Genomic DNA, 18,344 nt, shown 5'->3' with positions numbered 1-18,344 from the left:
AATTAAACACTTACTTCATGGCCGAAGAATTTTCAGTGTAAGCCTGTGTTGTGTACTTGGTGAAATAGCAAGCAGAGGCTTGGCCTCCGGGATTCTGTATAGCCCAGTGGTTCTCAACCCTGCCTGTCTTAATCTCAGGATGAAGCTTTAAAGGTATACATTCCAGAGATTCTAATTCACTTGACCTTTGCAGTCTAATTTGATCAACCTGGGCATTGGTAAAACCTAAAAGTCCTTTAGGTAACACGATTATGCAACCAGGACCCAGAATCTCGGTCCTAATCCTGCAGAATTGGACATTAGCCAAAGCTGCGGTTCTTAAATTTCAAAGCATTGGGATCACCTGGAGGTCTTGTTAAACCCTAGATTGCCTAGTCCCACTCCCAGAGTTTCTGATTTGGTAGGGTGTGAGAATTTGCATTTCCGTTGGCCTAAAAGGAACTACCTGTTTTCCTTGTAAAGATTTACTCACCTGGAAGACTTTCTTCTTTAATGAACATAATGAGAGCACTTAGTTTCTGAGCTTTGCCGGAGCTGGGGATGTGGAGGAAGAAGCAGCCTGTGAGGAGGTCATGTCTTACATCTCTAGAACTTCCTAGTGTAAGAGAAGAGCTTTTCTTTTCTTTTCTTTTGTAAAATATTTTCTTCTTAAAATAGTGTCCCTGATTTTATGCAGGTTCTGTATGTTCCTCTCAACATCCTCTGTTAGATCCAGCAAATATTTTGGTGCGCCATTCTGTACCACTTGCCATTTGTTAGTGTAATGAGCCTGTAACTGAGCCTTGATTCCCATGTAAGAAAGTTGATTTTAAAAATATTCCTGCATGTCAAAAAATCTTATCTAGTGTCTGCTGTAACTCATATTAAAATGAGAGAATTTGTTTGTCTTGAAAGATATCTTTCTGGTGTTCCTTGCCAAGCGTCCCATTACCCCATTTTTAAAACCAGTCACTGAAGTTATGTTACCATTGGCTGGTTTTGTTTGTTTGTTTGTTTTTTTCATCTTGGATGTACCTAGCTAGTATATGTATTTTGCAAATGCTATTGATAACCTATTTATCTGTTATATGTAATGTGTTTTGTCAAAAATTTTACATATTCGATGATCCTCAAATTTTGTCCTGTGGAACATAGATTTGTGGAACTGACCTAAAATTTCTGTCATATCATTAAGATAAACTTCTCCCAGTTTATAGAAAAAAATATAATGCATAGTGTTTCCAGTTCTAGCAGTCCATCCTTCCCACCCCCACCCCGCTGTTTCTCTCTCAAACTCCATTTGGTGTGAATGTTATCTGCTTGTGCATACAGTTCTCTTTTGTATTGAATTAAGTAACAAATAGTAATTTTTCATAGACCTCTGCCAAGAACGCTTTTTCTTCTTGGTGATTTACTCCCTGTGTTTGAAAATTACTTTATTTAAAACTCGATGCAAGAATTTTATTTAATGGTGGCATCTATTCTTACAAATGCAAATTCTGAAGAGTAACTCTAAAGCAGATCACGCAATTAGATTGTAAGCATAGAAGCTGTAAATATTTACATACTATTAGTACATGAAAATATAGATATATATATATAAAACAGTGAAAATCAGCCTTCTGGAAAAAATGTAAAGTTTGATAAATCTTCTAAAGCCCAATGAACTAAGGCTTGTCAGGTGATGCAGCATGCACTTGCTGAGCAGGTATTCTGAGTTAGCTTAAAAAGGGAGGCCACATTTCTTGGCTCCCTTTTTTTCCAGCTCAGAGAACTTGCTGGCTGTTCTGGCTGTTGGTTTTGCTGACAGGTAGACTCTATCTCAGTACACCTTCAGAACGCTGGCACTTCTGACTGTAGCTTGATGTTGTCTTCAGTAAAGCTGTGTATGTGTTCTTCCTTCACTGCAAATGATGCCACAACAGGAAGATAAGAATAGGAGGTAGGGGAGTTCCTGTCCTGGCGCAGTGGTTAACGAATCCGACTAGGAACCATGAGGTTGCGGGTTCAGTCCCTGCACTTGCTCAGTGGGTTAACGGTCTGGCGTTGCCGTGAGCTGTGGTGTAGGTTGCAGACACGGCTCGGATCCCGCGTTGCTGTGGCTCTGGTGTAGGCCAGTGGCTACAGTTCCGATTCGACCCCTAGCCTGGGAACCTCCATATGCCGAGGGAGCGGCCCAAAGAAATAGCAAAAAGACAAAAAAAAAAAAAAGAATATGAGGTAGGAGTAGAAGTGGAAAATCCGAATAGCCATTCAGCACTGGGGAAATAGGTGGAATTAGTGTGGAGGTGAGGCCCAGGAGGCTGGGAGCAAGTTTTTTAATCTATTCCGCTATTGGACCATAGTTGATTATATGTCATTAAAATGAGCCCAGGACCTAAGATGTATTTCAGCAGGTCCCAGGGAAATTCCATAATGGTCACTAGCCATTTGTTGTACCTGGAACTTTGGGTCTGTTGTCAAGAAGTGACATTGGATGGGCCTAGAATAGCAGGAACAAGAGTTTGGAAGATTTCAATGTTTGTTCAGTGGTTTGGTGAATGTTTTTGAAGACCTATGAGTTTTTCTCTCTCCTTTTAATTTCTCCCTTCTCAAGTTGTGAACCAGGTTACTCATCATTTAGACTTTTAAAAGAATAAGCATGGTAGAATATAAACTTTCTGATAAATAATAGATACCATTTTTTGAGTGCTTTAATTGTGTGGCCCTTTTGGTGGTAAGCAATTTATGTAATTATCTCTGAACACCCTTTTAACCATCTAGGACTGCCCATTTTATAGATGAGGAAAGCATTTTAAAACCTTGCTCATAAAATATCATTCCATCTTTGCACTCTCATAAGGAGTATAGGAAGATGCTGTATATATCTCTTATGACCAGGTAATAAGAACACATACACACACGCACATACCACCTACTTTAGTGTTATACCATACCTTTTCAGAAGGGCCACCTTGAAGCTCTGCTGGATTGCCAAGTAAGTGGCATCCAAAGTATGTGAAGACTAGGGAGTAAGGAAGAGAGATTGGGGACTAGCTCAGTGTCACACAGCTAGTGAGTTTAGAGGTCAGGCTTGTCTCCCAGCCAAGGACTATCTGACATTGAAGCCATATTCTTCCTCTTTTTTTTTTTTTTTTTTTTTTTTTGCTTTTTAGGGCTGCATCAGCGGCACATGGAGATTCCCAGGCTAGGGGTCCAATCGGAGCTACAGCTGCTGGTCTACACCACAGCCACGGCAATATCAGATCCAAGCCGTGTCTGCAGTCTACACCACAGCTCATGGCAACGCCAGATCCTTAACCCACTGAGCGAGGCCAGGGATGGAACCTGTAACCTCAGGGTTCCTAGTTAGATTCGCTGCGCCATGACAGGAACTCCAGAAGCCACATTCTTTTTTTTCTGAAGCTATATTCTTAATCACATCACTGGTCGGATACTACAAGTTGGTGGTATTAGGAGAAACTGGGAGATTCTTGATTTTTAGGTATGTGCTCTATTGTATTAGCGGTTAACATAAGTTACGGTCAGTTTGAAGTTCCCTATAATGTGGCTCAGTGAGAGGACCAACACACTGGGGGATTAAAGATTTGGCATCTGAATCTCAGGTTAGAAAACACTTAGAGGGTGTTCCCATTGAGGCTCAGTGGGTTAAGGATGTGATGTTGTCGTGAGCTGTGCAGACGAGGCTTGGATCCCGTGTTGCTGTGATGTGGACCGGCAGCTGCAGCTCCAATTTGGCCCCTAGCCTGGGAACCTCATGCCAGAGGTGTGGCTCTAAAAAAAAAAAAAAAGAGAGAGAGAGAAATGTAAGCACAAATTGGCACTAAATCTGACTTTTGGGGAAATGAGTGACCCTTTCTGAGTCTTGGTTTCCCTTTCAGTAAAATGGGGGGCAATAATGGGATCTCTCCAAGTCTCACATTTGTTTTGAGGATCCAATGAGGTAATAGTCTTGCTTTGCAAACTCCGAAGTGTTCTGTGCACTTTTGATAACAGGACTTAGAAGTGTTGGGCCATATAGAATCATTTTCTCCTGTGCCCTCCATCCTGGGAGAGTTAAAGCTTGCTTTCCCTCACAGAGGTGTAGTCCTGGGGGAGAGCGCTGACGGCATCTGGGATCAGCAGGCAGAAGAATGCTGTGGGAATTTAGGCCCGGGAAGTTCACTCTGAACTAGCACTGCCCAGGAAGGCTTTCCGAAGTGCATGGTGGTTGTGAATTAATTTGCTCTTAAAGGTTGTGTTATCCAGCTGGAGCAAGAATAGTACACTTTGTGAAAATTACCTTTGCTTTGGAAAAGAAACTGAATTAAGTGCGAAGAGGTCACCATATGCCTTTTAAAAAAGTGTTACTGATGGTCTTGAGATGTAGGTCTAGGAGGGAATGTCTTTGCTCTTAAAGAAGAGGATGGAGGAGTTTTATGCTGTCCCAGGTTCTCCAACAGAGTTTGTCCTACCCCCACCTTTCTCAAATATAGACCTGAAAGGAGGAATCTTCTGAGCCTTTTAGGTCTGCATTATCTTCAATCTTAAGTTGGTTAGCAGTCTATTTTTTCCTTATTAATTGAACAGCAGAGAACACTAATTCTGCATTTTAAAAAGATTACAAAGTTTTATGGATAAAAATAACATTGGCGGTTATAAGCACTCAGCTGAAGTTAAAAGCCTTATCAGTCTTGCTTTGGGAAACAAGGTAACCAACTAACTGGTTTCAGAAAAACTACCTCTCCCATTCCAGTGATTAGTTAATAAAGTTACTCCTGGCAGTGGTGGGCCAAGAAGCTCAGGCAGTTACATATTTAGAGACAGAGAATCCATTGTCCAAAGACCTCAGAAGAGTCTTTGCAAACACACAGAAGGGATTTAGAACAATTTGCATAAATCTCCCCATGGATAGCGACATGGCTCCAGTATTGGGGTGGTTCCAGGAACCCCTCCTTGGCTGTATCATGGGGTGACGCTGTGTTTGGTAAGAATTCAGTCTCATGATGGTTTTTGCCAGCAGGATTGGGTGATGGGACACTGAATAAGCCCACTGTTTGGTTCCACATAAGGACTCTTTTGTGTTGGCCTGGGGCAGCCATGTTCAAGTTTGTCTTCTTTTTCCCCAGTGATGTTTTTGGACTTTGTGGGTTGGAGAATTAAGCACAACACCTATTCTGAGCTAATCTGTCACATTTTGCTCTTGAACGGTAACCATAGCTCCTTGTAGTCTAGAATGTGGTGAATAATAATGATACATTTGTAGACTTCTGATTTTTTTTTTTCTTTCTTGAAGTATATTTGATTTATAGTATTCGTTTCAGGTGTACAACATTTTTATAGAATATATTCCATTTAAAGCTACTACAAAACAATGCTTATATTTCTGTGTGCTGTACCATTGGAGACTTCTGGTTTCTTAAAAATCGGGAAGAGGAGGAGACTTGGCCTGGAGTGCCCCGATAGCCGGGCATTCATGCTTGTCCATTGTGGAACTGTGGGAACAAACAAATTCAAATAGCAAACAGAAATTCCCTTCTGTTTGTTAATATTATTTGCCTTGTACACTATCTTCTTTAAGAACTAAGTTCTCTTGCACAGTTAACAAACAAGTCGAACTTTAATGTTTAATATTTCTCTATGAAAGAGTTGATGTCTCTCTAGAGTGTTGTTTAAAATGCCAAGGTGATTTTTAATCAGTTTTGACTTTTTTTTTCTTCTTAATTTTGAAAAAAAAAAAGAGATGTATATTAAACACTATGTATTAGGAGCTTTATTGATTTCTCAAATCATTCTATAAACCACATAAAAGGTCAGATTTAAAATCCAGAAGGTAGTTTATGTACTGCAGAAGTTTAGAGTTTCAAGTATAAAACTGAAATCCACTAATTTCTAACCTGGAGATTATTTTTTTCAGTCTGCTAGCTTGATTTCTCAGCTTTGTTCTAATAATATAAACATTTTTATGTTTATTTATAGGTGGCTTTAACCAAGAGAGCAGATCCAGCTGAGCTTAGAACAATATTTTTGAAGGTCAGTATAAAGGAAACTATTTTGTTTGTTTGATTTGTATTCTGTAACTTTTAAAAGAGGAGCTCTTTATTTCATTGTTACATTTTTAAAAAGTCGCCCAAAGTATCTTTACTTCAGACTTATAAAAGAGATCCTTGACAGTTATTTTTTTTTTTAACACATCAGATACTTGTAGGCAATTGTTTGTGATGGGTGCGTGGTTTATATTTTAATTTCTTGTCTCATCTGGTAGGTATGGAAAAGGAGTTGCTGGGGGATTTAGTCTGACAATCCATTTACCTTGCCAGGATTGACCTATGCAGTTTGATGACACAGATGCTTTTCCTCCTAAGAAGTTTAAAGCCCTTTCTGAACATCTTAGTAATCCTTCATTCATCCGGAGGGGACTGTCCTTGGCTGTCCCTGGTAGAATGTGGTTCTTGTTACCACCTTCATACTACAACCGTGGTGCCCTTGAGGAGGCCTCAGTGTGAATAAGAGTAGATACGACATCACAACAGACACCACACAAGTCTATTTCCTTAGTTTCTTTTCCTTTCACCTACTTTGTGGTGTTGGGCACTGAATGACTAATACTCTAATAAAAGTTATAATAAATACCTCAGGTCCCAAACACTGAGCTACTTTTAAGGTTATTAAACTGGCATTCAAGAATTCAAATAAAAGAAAAGGCCATTTTTATAAAGATCATTTTTAAAGGTACATGTGTGGACCTTTTCCGAACATGGTGAAAAGGTAGCTGTGCTCTATATAAAGAGGACCAAGTCTTCAAGTGAGAAACATATTCTGCTCTGTACCAAATATATGACTTAAGAAGCTACTAATTCTGTGAGCATCACTTTCCTCATCAAATGTGTTACTATTAAAAAAAATGAGAAATCTGAATTTGAGTACTGATAGGATTATGTGACATTAAGGAATTTTTATTGATTTTTAGGCTGGGTAATGGTTTTATGCATATGGAAAGGCTTTTTCTAAAAAGCCTTTTTCTTTTTAAATAGACACTGAAATAGTTACAGATGAGATGATAGTATCTGAAATTTGCTTTTAAATAATCCATTTTTGGTGGGATAGGAAAAATAAGTGGGCACTATGATGATTTTTGCCATTAGAAAATGGAATATTGGGTTTATTATACTATCCACTCTACTTTGTATATATTTGAACATTTCCATAATGTTATAAAAAATTGTAAAGATTCAATGAAAAACTTACCTGAAAGTGATATGCATTAGCTATGTACCTGATATGCATTTGATATTGATTTAATAAATGCTTGAAATTAATTCAAAGGGACAAAGACTCAAGAGAAAATGGTTAACGATATGAGCAAAATATGGAGTTCCCTGGTGGCTCAGTGGATTAAGGATTTGGCATGGCCACTGCTGTGGAATGGGTTTGATCCCTGGCCTGGGAACTTATATTCTGTGGGTGTGGCCAAAAAGTGTGAGCAAAATTTGAGAAAAAGGAATAAATTTGCAAGGTGGATTGGATTATATATAAGAGCAGAATTCTTTGTAAATTTGTTGTTTGTCTAGAAAGGTCAGTATGGCATAGCGATTCTGAGGTGGAAAAGGATTTTGGATTCTCAGAGTCAAGAAAACAGATAAGCATTTGTTGCTTGCCTAGACTAGTGTGTGTTGCTGTGCATGTTGGCCCCGCATGATTGGGATGTGGGGTGTATGAGGGAACCATAGATGTTTTTGGGATGTGCATTTAAGATCTATATGGTGAAACTAATGAAGTAGTTCTGGAAGCCCACTTGCGGAAGAGCCTATGAGTGGGTTGCTAAAGAGCCTAGAGAGATTGATAAATCTTGTCTGCTCGAGCTGGTAAGGTCAGAATCATTCTTTGAACTCAGGATCTGTGTGCTACTTCCATTTTCTAAACCAGCAGTAGCTGTGGGCATTCTTCTGACAGAAAATGGGAGCAATTTAGAACATCCCAGTAGATGCATCTTGGATACTTACTTGTCTTTTGATGTGATCCAGTGGGAAGGCTCCAGGTAAAAGCTGTGCCCATCTTTTGAAGCCACGTGGTAGCTGGTGAGGCTGGGTTAAGGTGCTGCTTTGGAAGGATGTATCTTTTCCAGCTCCTCCATGTCAGTAGCAGGCAAGTCTACACTGGGGACAAATGAGAGTGGTCAGGTAGACCCAAAGAGGGTAGAAGCCTGTGCAGAGTTCTGGAGAAACACCTGTGGGGCTTCTGTGTCAGAGTGCCTAAAGATGGGGGTGGGATCTTTGGGACCAGATGGGGAAGTGTTGTCTTCCCCTGGGGTGGCTGGGACTATATGGCCTTTGAGTGAGAGTCCCTGTGGCTTAGAGTCTGACGGGATGATGTGAGGGGAACTGTCCCTGAGGAAAACAATGATCAGCAGTTTCTGGAAGGGGTTGTGGATCTGGCAAAGGTTCCGGTGATCTCATCAGGCTTGGGTAGTGCGGTACCAGCACAAATCCACCTCGGCTCAGCATGCCGAGGACCTCTTGTTTACTCTCCACCGCAGTCTGTGTTGTGGGGGAGAAACAGGGAGTCGGGCGCCACTGAGGCTGTGCCGGGCACGTCTCCACCGGGGCTGGACTTTTTCAGTTAAGTATGGATCAGCAGTAAGCACCCTGTAAGCCTGACTACTTTGCTGCTTTTCTGTGCCTTTTCCCTGACTTTTCTTCCCTGTAGATATCCCAACCTTCTCTCAGCTAAACTAGTTAGGTAGATGATTCTTTTGTGGCCTGGGGGAGGTGGAGAGATGCTTCATTGTACCCCTTAGACCAGATGTAACAGGGGTGTTGTCAGCAGAGAGAGTAGTGGAACTGAAACAGATGAGGAAAGAAGGGTTCTGGAGGACTAAAGTGGGTCCATTTCTGGCTTATGTTTTTGAAAAGAGTTAAAATCAACTCCGCTTCTTTTTCTGAAGTTGGTTACTGTATGTTAAGTACAGTGTCAGGTGTTGGGGATATAAAGATGGATAAATCATGGCTCGTGTCCTTAACTATCCCACCATGTGTGCTTAAGTGTAATAAAAAAAGAGAAAAATCCACAACATAGTTGATAAGCATTATATAGCATTACTTATAAGAAAGATGTTGTGGGGCTAATTATATCTTCCTAGAGAGGGTCATTAATTGAAGGAAGATGGTGATATTTGGGTTGTACTCATTTTGCTATACAGCAGAAATCGACATAACAGTGTAAATCAACTATAGAAACAAAAACCTTAAAAAGTGAGTAGATATTTATCAGATGGAGAAGGTGCAGGAGGGTTGTGGAGCAAAGGAGGAGCATTCCAGGCAAAGGAACTAGCCTGACCCAAGCAAAGATCTCAAGAGTGTCAGGTGTGAGGTGGCCTGGAGCATAAGGTCTTAGGCAGTGGTATTAGATGCAGAGTATAAAACAACCTCAGTTTAAGGCATTTGCATTTTTTTAATGCAGACTTTTCTAGTGATACATAGCAGGTAATGTTTTGTCTGGATGTAAAAGTCTAGGTGTAGTCAGTTTTGTTTCTAACCTGAATGTTGATGTGGGTTTTTCTTCTGCCTAACACTTTCCATGCTGCTTCATGTTAAACAGGTGTGTATTGAATGCTTACAGTTTAAATAAAATGGCCGTGAAACTTTGCAGTGACTGGAATGAGCAAAAAGGTATAAAAATGACCATGTCTTAAAGGAGTTGAGATTTCATACAGGAGACCAGATTTACAGGCATGCAGAAGGTAAAAAAACAAAAAAAAAAAAAAACAAAAAAAACCAACTAAGTCAGCACACTCAAGGGTCACTTGTGTGGTTAAAGCAAATGCCACAGGAAATGGAAGGGAGGGAGCAGCCCCTGTGGCTGGGCGAGTTCCCTTGGAGAGGGAACTTGAGGAGCCTCAGGGATGCGTGGGAGCTGGGGAGGCATTGAGGGGGGCAGCTGAGGATTCTGGGAAGCAGGACCACATAGGAGGGAAGGACTGGGGATGGGCTTGGGAGCAGACAGTCTCTCAGAATTGAAGACTTCTTGCTCATTCTTCAAATGTTTATTTAATTCCACTCTTTGCCAAGGAGTCTGCCAAATATTACAGGGTGTGGGTAACAAAATTAGAAAGATAATTGGGACTTTGGCATTTCTGCTAAACAATAGGAAGCCAGAGTTCCTATTGTGGTGCAATTGTTTAAGAATCCAATTGTATCAGCTCAGGTCGCTGTTTAGGCGTGGGTTCAATCCCCAGCCCAGTGCAGTGAGGTGAAGGATCTGACATAGCTGCAGTTGTGGTGTAGGTTGCAGCTGCAGCTCAGATTCAGTCCTTGGCCTGAGAACTTCCATATGCTGTGGGTGTGGCCTTAAAACAACAACAACAAAACAGTAGGAAGCTATTGAAGATTTTCTGAGTTATCCAGTGGTATGGAGAATGGGTTTGAGCTTGGATTGGTGCAGCAAGGCCATAGATTAGGCAGCCATGGGTGTGATCCTGATGTGAAGCCCTAATAACTTGATTAGGGTTGTGGCAGCAGGAAGAAAGGGAGAATGAACAAGGAAAAGACATTTTGAAAGGCTGATTGAAAGTGACTAATCTTGTATAGTGGATGAAAGAGAACAGGGGGTAAATATGACTGTGGATATATAGCCTGGCTGCAGGGAGGTGCCAGTAATAAGAATGGGGAAACTGATGAGGGAACCACTAGCTCAAGTGAGAATGAAGGAAGTGATGCTTCCTGCTTAGAAGTATAGAGCTGGAAGCAACTACATGTACACTTACCTGTAGTGTGAGATGTGAGGATAGGAAGTCTAGGGAGACAGATTGTTACAAATTTTAATAGTAATATATGGTGAATTGCACTTGGGGTTTTATGATTATTCTTTGTCAACAAAAGCATCATATATATTTTTAAAGATTTTTGTAGGCAAAATTGGAAAAAATTCTTTCTTTGAAAAAGTTTTTTCTTATGACAAAATGGTTCATATTCTTTGAAAATCTGAAAAGCAGATGTATATAAAGAAAAGTAACTTATGATCCATTTACATATCTCCATTTCCTTCTGTTTCTCTACCTTCTGTGGATGAATAGAATATTTTTCCTTATCAGAAGGAAAAATGCTGTTGGTATCCACTTTTTTCCCTCACCTAATATGTTATCAATATCTTTTCCTGTAAGCAAATGCATTTCTTTTGCATTTGGCCATGTTTATCTCACCGCTCCCTATTATTGAATATTTAGTTGTCTTCTCTGCTTTTCTATCATAATACTGTAATGAATATCTTTGACATTATGTTATTACACATAGCTAGCATTTTCTTAGGATAAATTCATAAAAGTGGCATCATTGGATTAAAGGGTGGGTGTATAACATTTTAAGGCTTTTGATACTTGGCAGACTGCCTTTGAAGAAGGTTGTGACAGTATACATTTTGGGTAGGGGTATGTTTACATTTCTCCATGTTATGGTGTTAACTCAATTATTAAAAAAAAAAACAAAAAAAACCACAGGAAAAATAAAAAAACCTTTTGCCATCTTGTTGAAAAATTGTATCATTTTAAATTTGCAGGTTTTTTTAATCAAAAGCAATATGTTTATATATTGACTCTTTGTGACAATTATAATTTACAAATATATAGGAAATGGAGTAGTATGGTAAACACCCACCTAACCCACCTAATTTAACCTGACTTAAATTAATGTTTGTCATATTAATTTCATAGATATATAATTCTATATTTCAGTGTAAGTTAGCTATCACTGTGATTTAGCCTAAATGCTTTAGCATACATCTCCAAATAATAAAGAACAGTTTCCCTTATGGCCATAATATATTGTCATTGTGCACTTAATGCAATTAATAGTAATTCTTTAATAACATAAAATACTTGATCTATATTCAAATTCTTAATTACATTTATTCACCCCAATAACAGGGAAGTGGGGCAAAGAATAGTCGGATGTAGTAATCAGGTGTGTGCAGCATTTCTCGGTGGCTGAAAAACAGTTGAGAATTTGCCCATCAGCCCCCAGATATGATGATTTCTGTGCTGTAATTCCACCCAAGTCTGAAGGCCTGAGAACCAGGGGAGCTGAGGATGTACATCTCGGTCTGAGGGCCAGAGGAGATAGGTCCAAGCTCAAGCAATGGGACAGGGAAAAAAGAGATGAATGCTTCTTTCCTCCATCATGTACTCTATTCAGCCCTCAATGGATTAGATGAAGCCCACCCACACTGGGGAGGCCGATCCACTTTACTGAGTCCACAGGTTCAAATGCCAGTCTCATCCAGAAATATTCCCTCAGACACACCCAGGGACAATATTCAATCTGGGCCCCTCTTGGCCAGTCAAGTTGACACATAAAATTAACCATCACAATGAGTTTTACATTAGGTTGTGCAGGATTCCTAAAAGCTGTCCCATTTCAGAAGTATATATGTTTAACCATATTAAAACTTGCAAAAACTGGAGTTCCCATCGTGGTGCAGTGGTTAACCAATCCAACTAGGAACCATGAGGTTGCGGGTTCGATCCCTGGCCTTGCTCAGTGGGTTAACGATCCGGCGTTGCCGTGAGCTGTGCTGTAGGTCGCAGACGCAGCTCGGATCCTGCGTTGCTGTGGATGTGGCGTAGGCTGGCAGCTACAGCTCCGATTAGACCTGGGAAACTCCATATGACACGGGAGCGGCCCAAGAAATGGCAAAAAGACAAAAAAAAAAAAAAACTTGCAAAAATTGTAAGGAAGAGACGCTTCAGGCTACTTGTAAAATCTCTTCTCCCAAAAGGATTAAACAACGTTTTAAAGATGTGGTGCTGTAAGGTATATCCCACTCCTCCGACAGGGACCCTCTGTTCACTGCCATGTGGGCAGCAGAACTGCCTTTGTCAACATCTTCTTGGGATCTGCCTCTGTCCATCAATCTAAGGAAGAGCCTTTGACTTGTTTACTAAATTATGAGGCAGACCACCCCAGCCTTGAACTGGTTTCAAAAACTGAAGAAAATTGTTTTTTTTGTGTCCAAATTAACATACTCCTACATTTAAGAGATGATTTATCACCTCTAAAGAATGAAGCAGATAAAATATGAGATTTTAAAATGTAAATTCTCATGGTATGTAAATCAAGCACACAGATCACAAACATGTGGCCCCGTAAGTATTCATGCAGTGAGGACATGCATGTAGCCAGCACCCCAGAAGCCCTCTGATGCCCCTTCTCGTCAATACCCACTCCTTCCAAGGGTAACTGCTTGTCTGACTTGTATCACCATACATCAGTATTGCCTGGTTTTCAACTTTATATAAATTGAATAATACATGTTTTTTGGTCTACTTTCTTCACTCTTTGTTAGATTCATCCATGTTGTGTGTAGTTGGTATTCATTCGTTCCATTGTGTATACAGTGGTTTACTTAAACATTCTACTGTTGATTGACATTTGAGTTATTTTCTGTTTTTTGCTGTCCAAAATAATGCTGCTGTGGGGGTGGGGCCAGCTTAGTGCCATGGCACCAACCCCTCTAGTCCCCACCCAGCCTGTGACCAAGGTGCATACATAGAGGAAAAGGTGAAACCACACAGAAATGCAGCCCTGGGCCCTGAGGACCTGGCTACATCCCAAACCAAGGCAGAGACTGCTGTCATACTCAGGAGAAACCCAGCTTCATCAGGGCTCCTGCCCCAGCACCTTGGCCCTCAAGAGGTCAGTGATGGCCAGTGAGCAGAGGAGAAGCCCCTACTTGCACTGACTCTGGCCACGGCCCTTTCAGCTCCAGTTCTGCCTCCCACCAAGGCAGTAGCTGCCAGCACACCCTGGAGAAGATGCAGCCCATGCTCACTTCAGATCCAGCTCTTTCACCAAAGCTGCTGGGCACACCCAGACTGCAGAGAGGCTTATCCACATAAGGATACACCTTCCAGGCCAGGATAGGTAACTGTTTCACCTAATTTCATAGAGACAGAGAAAATTAAACAGAATGAGAAGACAGAGGAATGTATTTCAAATGAAAGATCAAGAAAAAAAATCAAAACAGAAAAACCCTAATGAAACAGAGATAAATAATTTGCCTGATAAAAGAGGTCAAAGCATTAGTAATAAGAATTCTAATTGAATGGGAGGAAAGAATAGATGAACCCAGTGAGGATTTTATAAAAAACTAGAAAGTAAAAAAGAGTCAAGACTGAAGAAAACAATAACTGAAATGAAAAAAAAAAATACCCTGGAGGGAATTAGCAAGAGATTAGGTGATACAGAAGAAAACACAAGTGACCTAGAAGATAGAGTAATAGAAATCACCCAATCATAACAGCAAAATGAAAAACATTTAAAAAGATCGTGTAAGGGACTTCTGGGACAGCATCAAGTGTACTATCATTTGCATTATAGGGGCCCTAGAAGGAGAAGAGAGAAAAGAATCAAAAGTGTATTTGATGAAATTATGGCTGACGGAAACAGATGTGCAGGTCCAGGAAAGCACAGGGAGTCCCAAACAAGATGAACCCAAAGAGTCCCATACCAAGCGAGATATGCTATACTTAAAATGGCAATAGATAAAGAGAGAATTTAAACTCAGCAAGAGAAAAACAAAATCACTTGCAAAGGACTCCCCAGAAGGCTATCAGCTGATTTTTCTGTGGACACTTTCCAGCCGGAAGGGAGTGGCATGATATATTTAAAATGCTGAAAGGAAGAACTCTACAATCTGGGATGCTCTATACAGCGAGATTTTCATCCAGAACTGAAGGAGAAATAAAGAGCTTTTCAGACAGCAGAAACTAAGACAGTTCATCAGTACTAAGCTGACCTTACAAGAAATGTTAAAGTGAAAAAGAAAAGGCTCTAGGAGTTGTCCTTGTGGTTCAGCGGTAATGGACCCACTGAAATACCTCTCACAGTAATATTGCTGTGAGCATTATAATGCTAAAGCAGTTTTTTGGGGGGGTGTGTGTGTATGTGTGTACACAAGTTTCTGTCAGAGGTGCCCTTACGAGTATAGTTGCTGGGTTTATGCTTATGTGTATGTTCAGTTAGAATAGATACTGCCAAGCAGTTTTCTAAAGTGGTTCACCAGATACATTTGTTCCACATTTTGCCAATACATGTTATTTCTTTTTAATTACTTTGTGTATGCATAGTGGTTTTATTTTGCATTTTCAGTGGATCTGTTTTTAGAGGTCAGCAGCTTGACAGTGATTCTAAAGATCATTTGGGGAAAATCTAAGTGTGATTATGGCCAAGAGGACTACCAAGAAAAGTAATGCAAGGTTTTTTAAACCTTACATTCATTCAGCAAATATTTATTGAACATGTTTCGCTATCTGCCAGGCAACGGTCTGGAACTCGAGGCTACAGCAGTGGGAAAGGGAAAGAAAAAAATCCTGTCCTGGCAAGAGCTTTCCCTTTAGTTATAGCAGTTAAGGTACATGTAGGAGTTCCTGTCATGGCTTGATGGAAATGAGCCTGTCTAGTATCCATGAGGACACTGGTTCGATCCTTGCCCTTGCTCAGTGGGTTAAAGATCAGTCATTGCCATGAGCAGTGGGGTAGGTCACAGATGCGGCTCGCATCCCACATTGCTGTGGTGTAGGCTGGTAGCTGCAGCTCCGATTCGACTCCTAGCCTGTGAACCTCCATGTGCCCAAATGCCATAGGTGTGGCCCTAAAAAGACAAAATAAACAAAAAAGGTGGGGAGGAATAAAAAAACCACATTAAAAACAAAAAGGTGTCTGTAATCTTGCAAGAGTAGACAGGTCAGTTGCCAAGGATATTGCTGAAACATTTTTAGCTGCACTGATGACAAGAGCTGTCATTCTCCCATGCAGTTTGGTCAGAGTACATTCTAACCTATGGAAGCCATTGCTAAGTGATCAGAGCTGGTACTGAAGATGGACTTGCTTGCCAAACTTTCCCTGATGAGTCTATGATAATTTAGTATGTGGTAAACATGGCATCCTAAAGCTGGGAGAAGGGAGAGTGGTTTGATGTTTGGTCTGAGGACAACCAAGACAGAAAGTGGAAAAAGCTCAGGTTGGAGGATCCTTACCTCAAACCACATGCAAAAACCAAAGTATCAGTATATTGAAACTTAGTAAAAGTTAAACCTTTTCAAAAACTAAGAGAAAATGTGTGTGAATGGTTAGTCTTGGGATGAAGAAGAGCTAATTTCTAACTTAGAAGTTATGGAAGACACTGCCAAGGAGAAAAAAAATCTACAGGCTCAATTACATAAAAATATCAAACTCAAAAAATATTGGCAACAAGTATGATAGACAAAGCGGGGAAAGGGCATGTTTGCACACTGTTGGTGGGAGTGTAATTGGTACAATCTTTTTTGGAGAGCAGTGTGATAATAAGTATTAAGAGCCTTAAAGTTCCTCTCCTTTGACTCAGCAATTTCTCTTCTGGGAGTCTAGCCTTTGAAAATTGCCAGGAGTTTGAACAAATGTTATATTCAAAGCTGGTTACCTTAGCTTTAAAAAAAAAAAATACCCCAAACTGGAGATAATCCAGTAATCCTCTAATAATGTCTACTCATGGGAGAAGAGTTAAATTGTGTTTTTAGATAAATGAATTATTCACTACAGTAAGCAAACATAGGTATAATTCTCAATCATAGGACTGCTATAATTAACAGTGACATTTCCTTTATATTTCCATCTTGTTTTGCTTCAGGAAAATCAAAGTATTTTTCTTCTACATTTGCAAAAAGCCAAATTGAACGCTAACTAAAGAATAGTAAGATTATTGGTCCATCTTTGAGCTTTTCTTTTGTACCATGCTAACAAATGTTAAACAAAAACCAACAATCTAGAATATTTATAAAGTGCTTATTGTGTGTAGGGTATTGTGCTAAGTATGTTACATGATTATTCATTAATTTCTAGCATCAATCTTATGAACAGCTTGTGTTATTACCTATTTTACAGCTCAGGAGCCAAAGGCCCAGAAAACTTTAGTCATATAGGTAGTAAGAGGCAGAAGCAGAGCTCTGGGCACCCAGGCCAGAGAGACTCCAAAGCTGTGAACTGAGTATCTAACCAAGAGCTTATCCTGTGTTGGAATGACTAGAATGTGGAAATAACCTGTGACTTTTGAAAAGTTTCCAATGGGCTCAACTGTATTTCCAGAGGGGGCAGAGATGCTGTCGTTGCACCTCTTTTCACTGTGCTTCCCCATCACTGTGACTCCCATCACCCAACTAACCTTGTACTTCTGGTAGCTCATGGTCCCCATCTCCCCACCCCCCAAGTCACTGTTTGATCCCCAGGGTAAGAGGCCCCCTCCTACTCCAGAAGGATACACGCGATCCCATGTTGCTTCTCGGCTTTTCCGCAGCCCCAGGGGCTCCACAGAACATGAATGAGCAGGCTCTGCTAATGTGCACTGGAATATATTGCAGACATACCTGGCAGAATGCTGTGAAAAGCATCACCTGTCACCTTATTCTTATTGACCTTTTCTGCTCTAGAATGGAGATCATGCTGACCATGGCAGCATTTCTCACCTATGTCCTTGAAACCCCACAGAAGCCATGCTGTTAACAGCTTGCTTTCCAGTTCACCCCGTTGGTTATTTTGTTTGTTTGTTTGCATCGTTGATGCCTTTGGAACAGGAATGGGAGCAAAAGAATTTAGTTGATTTCATTCATGTTTTCATAGTGAACTCTCCTTTTTTTTTTTTTTTTTTAAAGCCATATGTCCTTGCTAAAGCACAAGACGTAGTATGTCTTTCCAAATTTCTGTAAATGTTTTGCTCAGCCTTGGTGCTGTTGACATTTGGGCTGATGACTGGGTTGTGGGCAGCCAGCCTATGCATTGTAGGTTGTTTAGCTACATCCATGATTTCTACCAACTAGATGCCAGTTTCTTAATCTGCTTCTGTCCCTCCCCTTAAGTTACGACACTCAGAATTGTCATCAGACACTACCAGATGTCCCCTGTGGGGAGAAATGAAAACAGGCAGCTCAGAGCTAGAGAACTTCACCCCAGAAAGGCAGGTAGCATATGGAGAAGGCTAGTTCTCGTACATTGTACTTGGCTACTGGGGACATTGGTGCTTGTAAGCTAGAGAGTCAGGCTAAACTACCCACAGCTGAGAACCACTGGTATAGAAAGAAAACTTGCCCTGTAGATAGGTTCATCTGTGCCGTATTTTAGATTCAACAAATAAGTGATAAAATATGGCACAGATGAACCTATCTACAGAAAGAAACAGTCTCACAGACTTGGAGAACAGACTTGTGATTGCCAAGGAGGAAGAGGAGGAAGTGGGTTGAACTGGGAGTCTGGGGTTAATAGATGCAAACTATTTCACTTAGAATGGATAATCAGTGAGGTCTTTAGAATGGATAATCAATGAGGTCTTGCTGTATAGCACAGGGAACTATATCCAATCACTTGTGA

General features: G+C 40.5%; 1 protein-coding gene across 2 annotated transcripts in view; it reads left to right on the top strand.

The window, feature by feature from the left end:
* Positions 1-18,344, top strand: part of SLC25A13 (solute carrier family 25 member 13) — a 197,202-nt gene that overhangs the window by 24,550 nt on the left and 154,308 nt on the right. For both annotated transcript variants that reach the window (XM_047751930.1, XM_047751931.1), the window contains exon 2: positions 5,938-5,991. In XM_047751930.1, the coding sequence (XP_047607886.1) occupies positions 5,938-5,991 (54 nt within the window). The remainder of the gene's footprint in view (positions 1-5,937; positions 5,992-18,344) is intronic.

The sequence above is a fragment of the Phacochoerus africanus genome, chromosome 11, assembly GCF_016906955.1.
Source record: "Phacochoerus africanus isolate WHEZ1 chromosome 11, ROS_Pafr_v1, whole genome shotgun sequence".
Taxonomy (NCBI): domain Eukaryota; kingdom Metazoa; phylum Chordata; class Mammalia; order Artiodactyla; family Suidae; genus Phacochoerus; species Phacochoerus africanus.
This window is presented reverse-complemented; position numbering and strand designations above follow the sequence as displayed.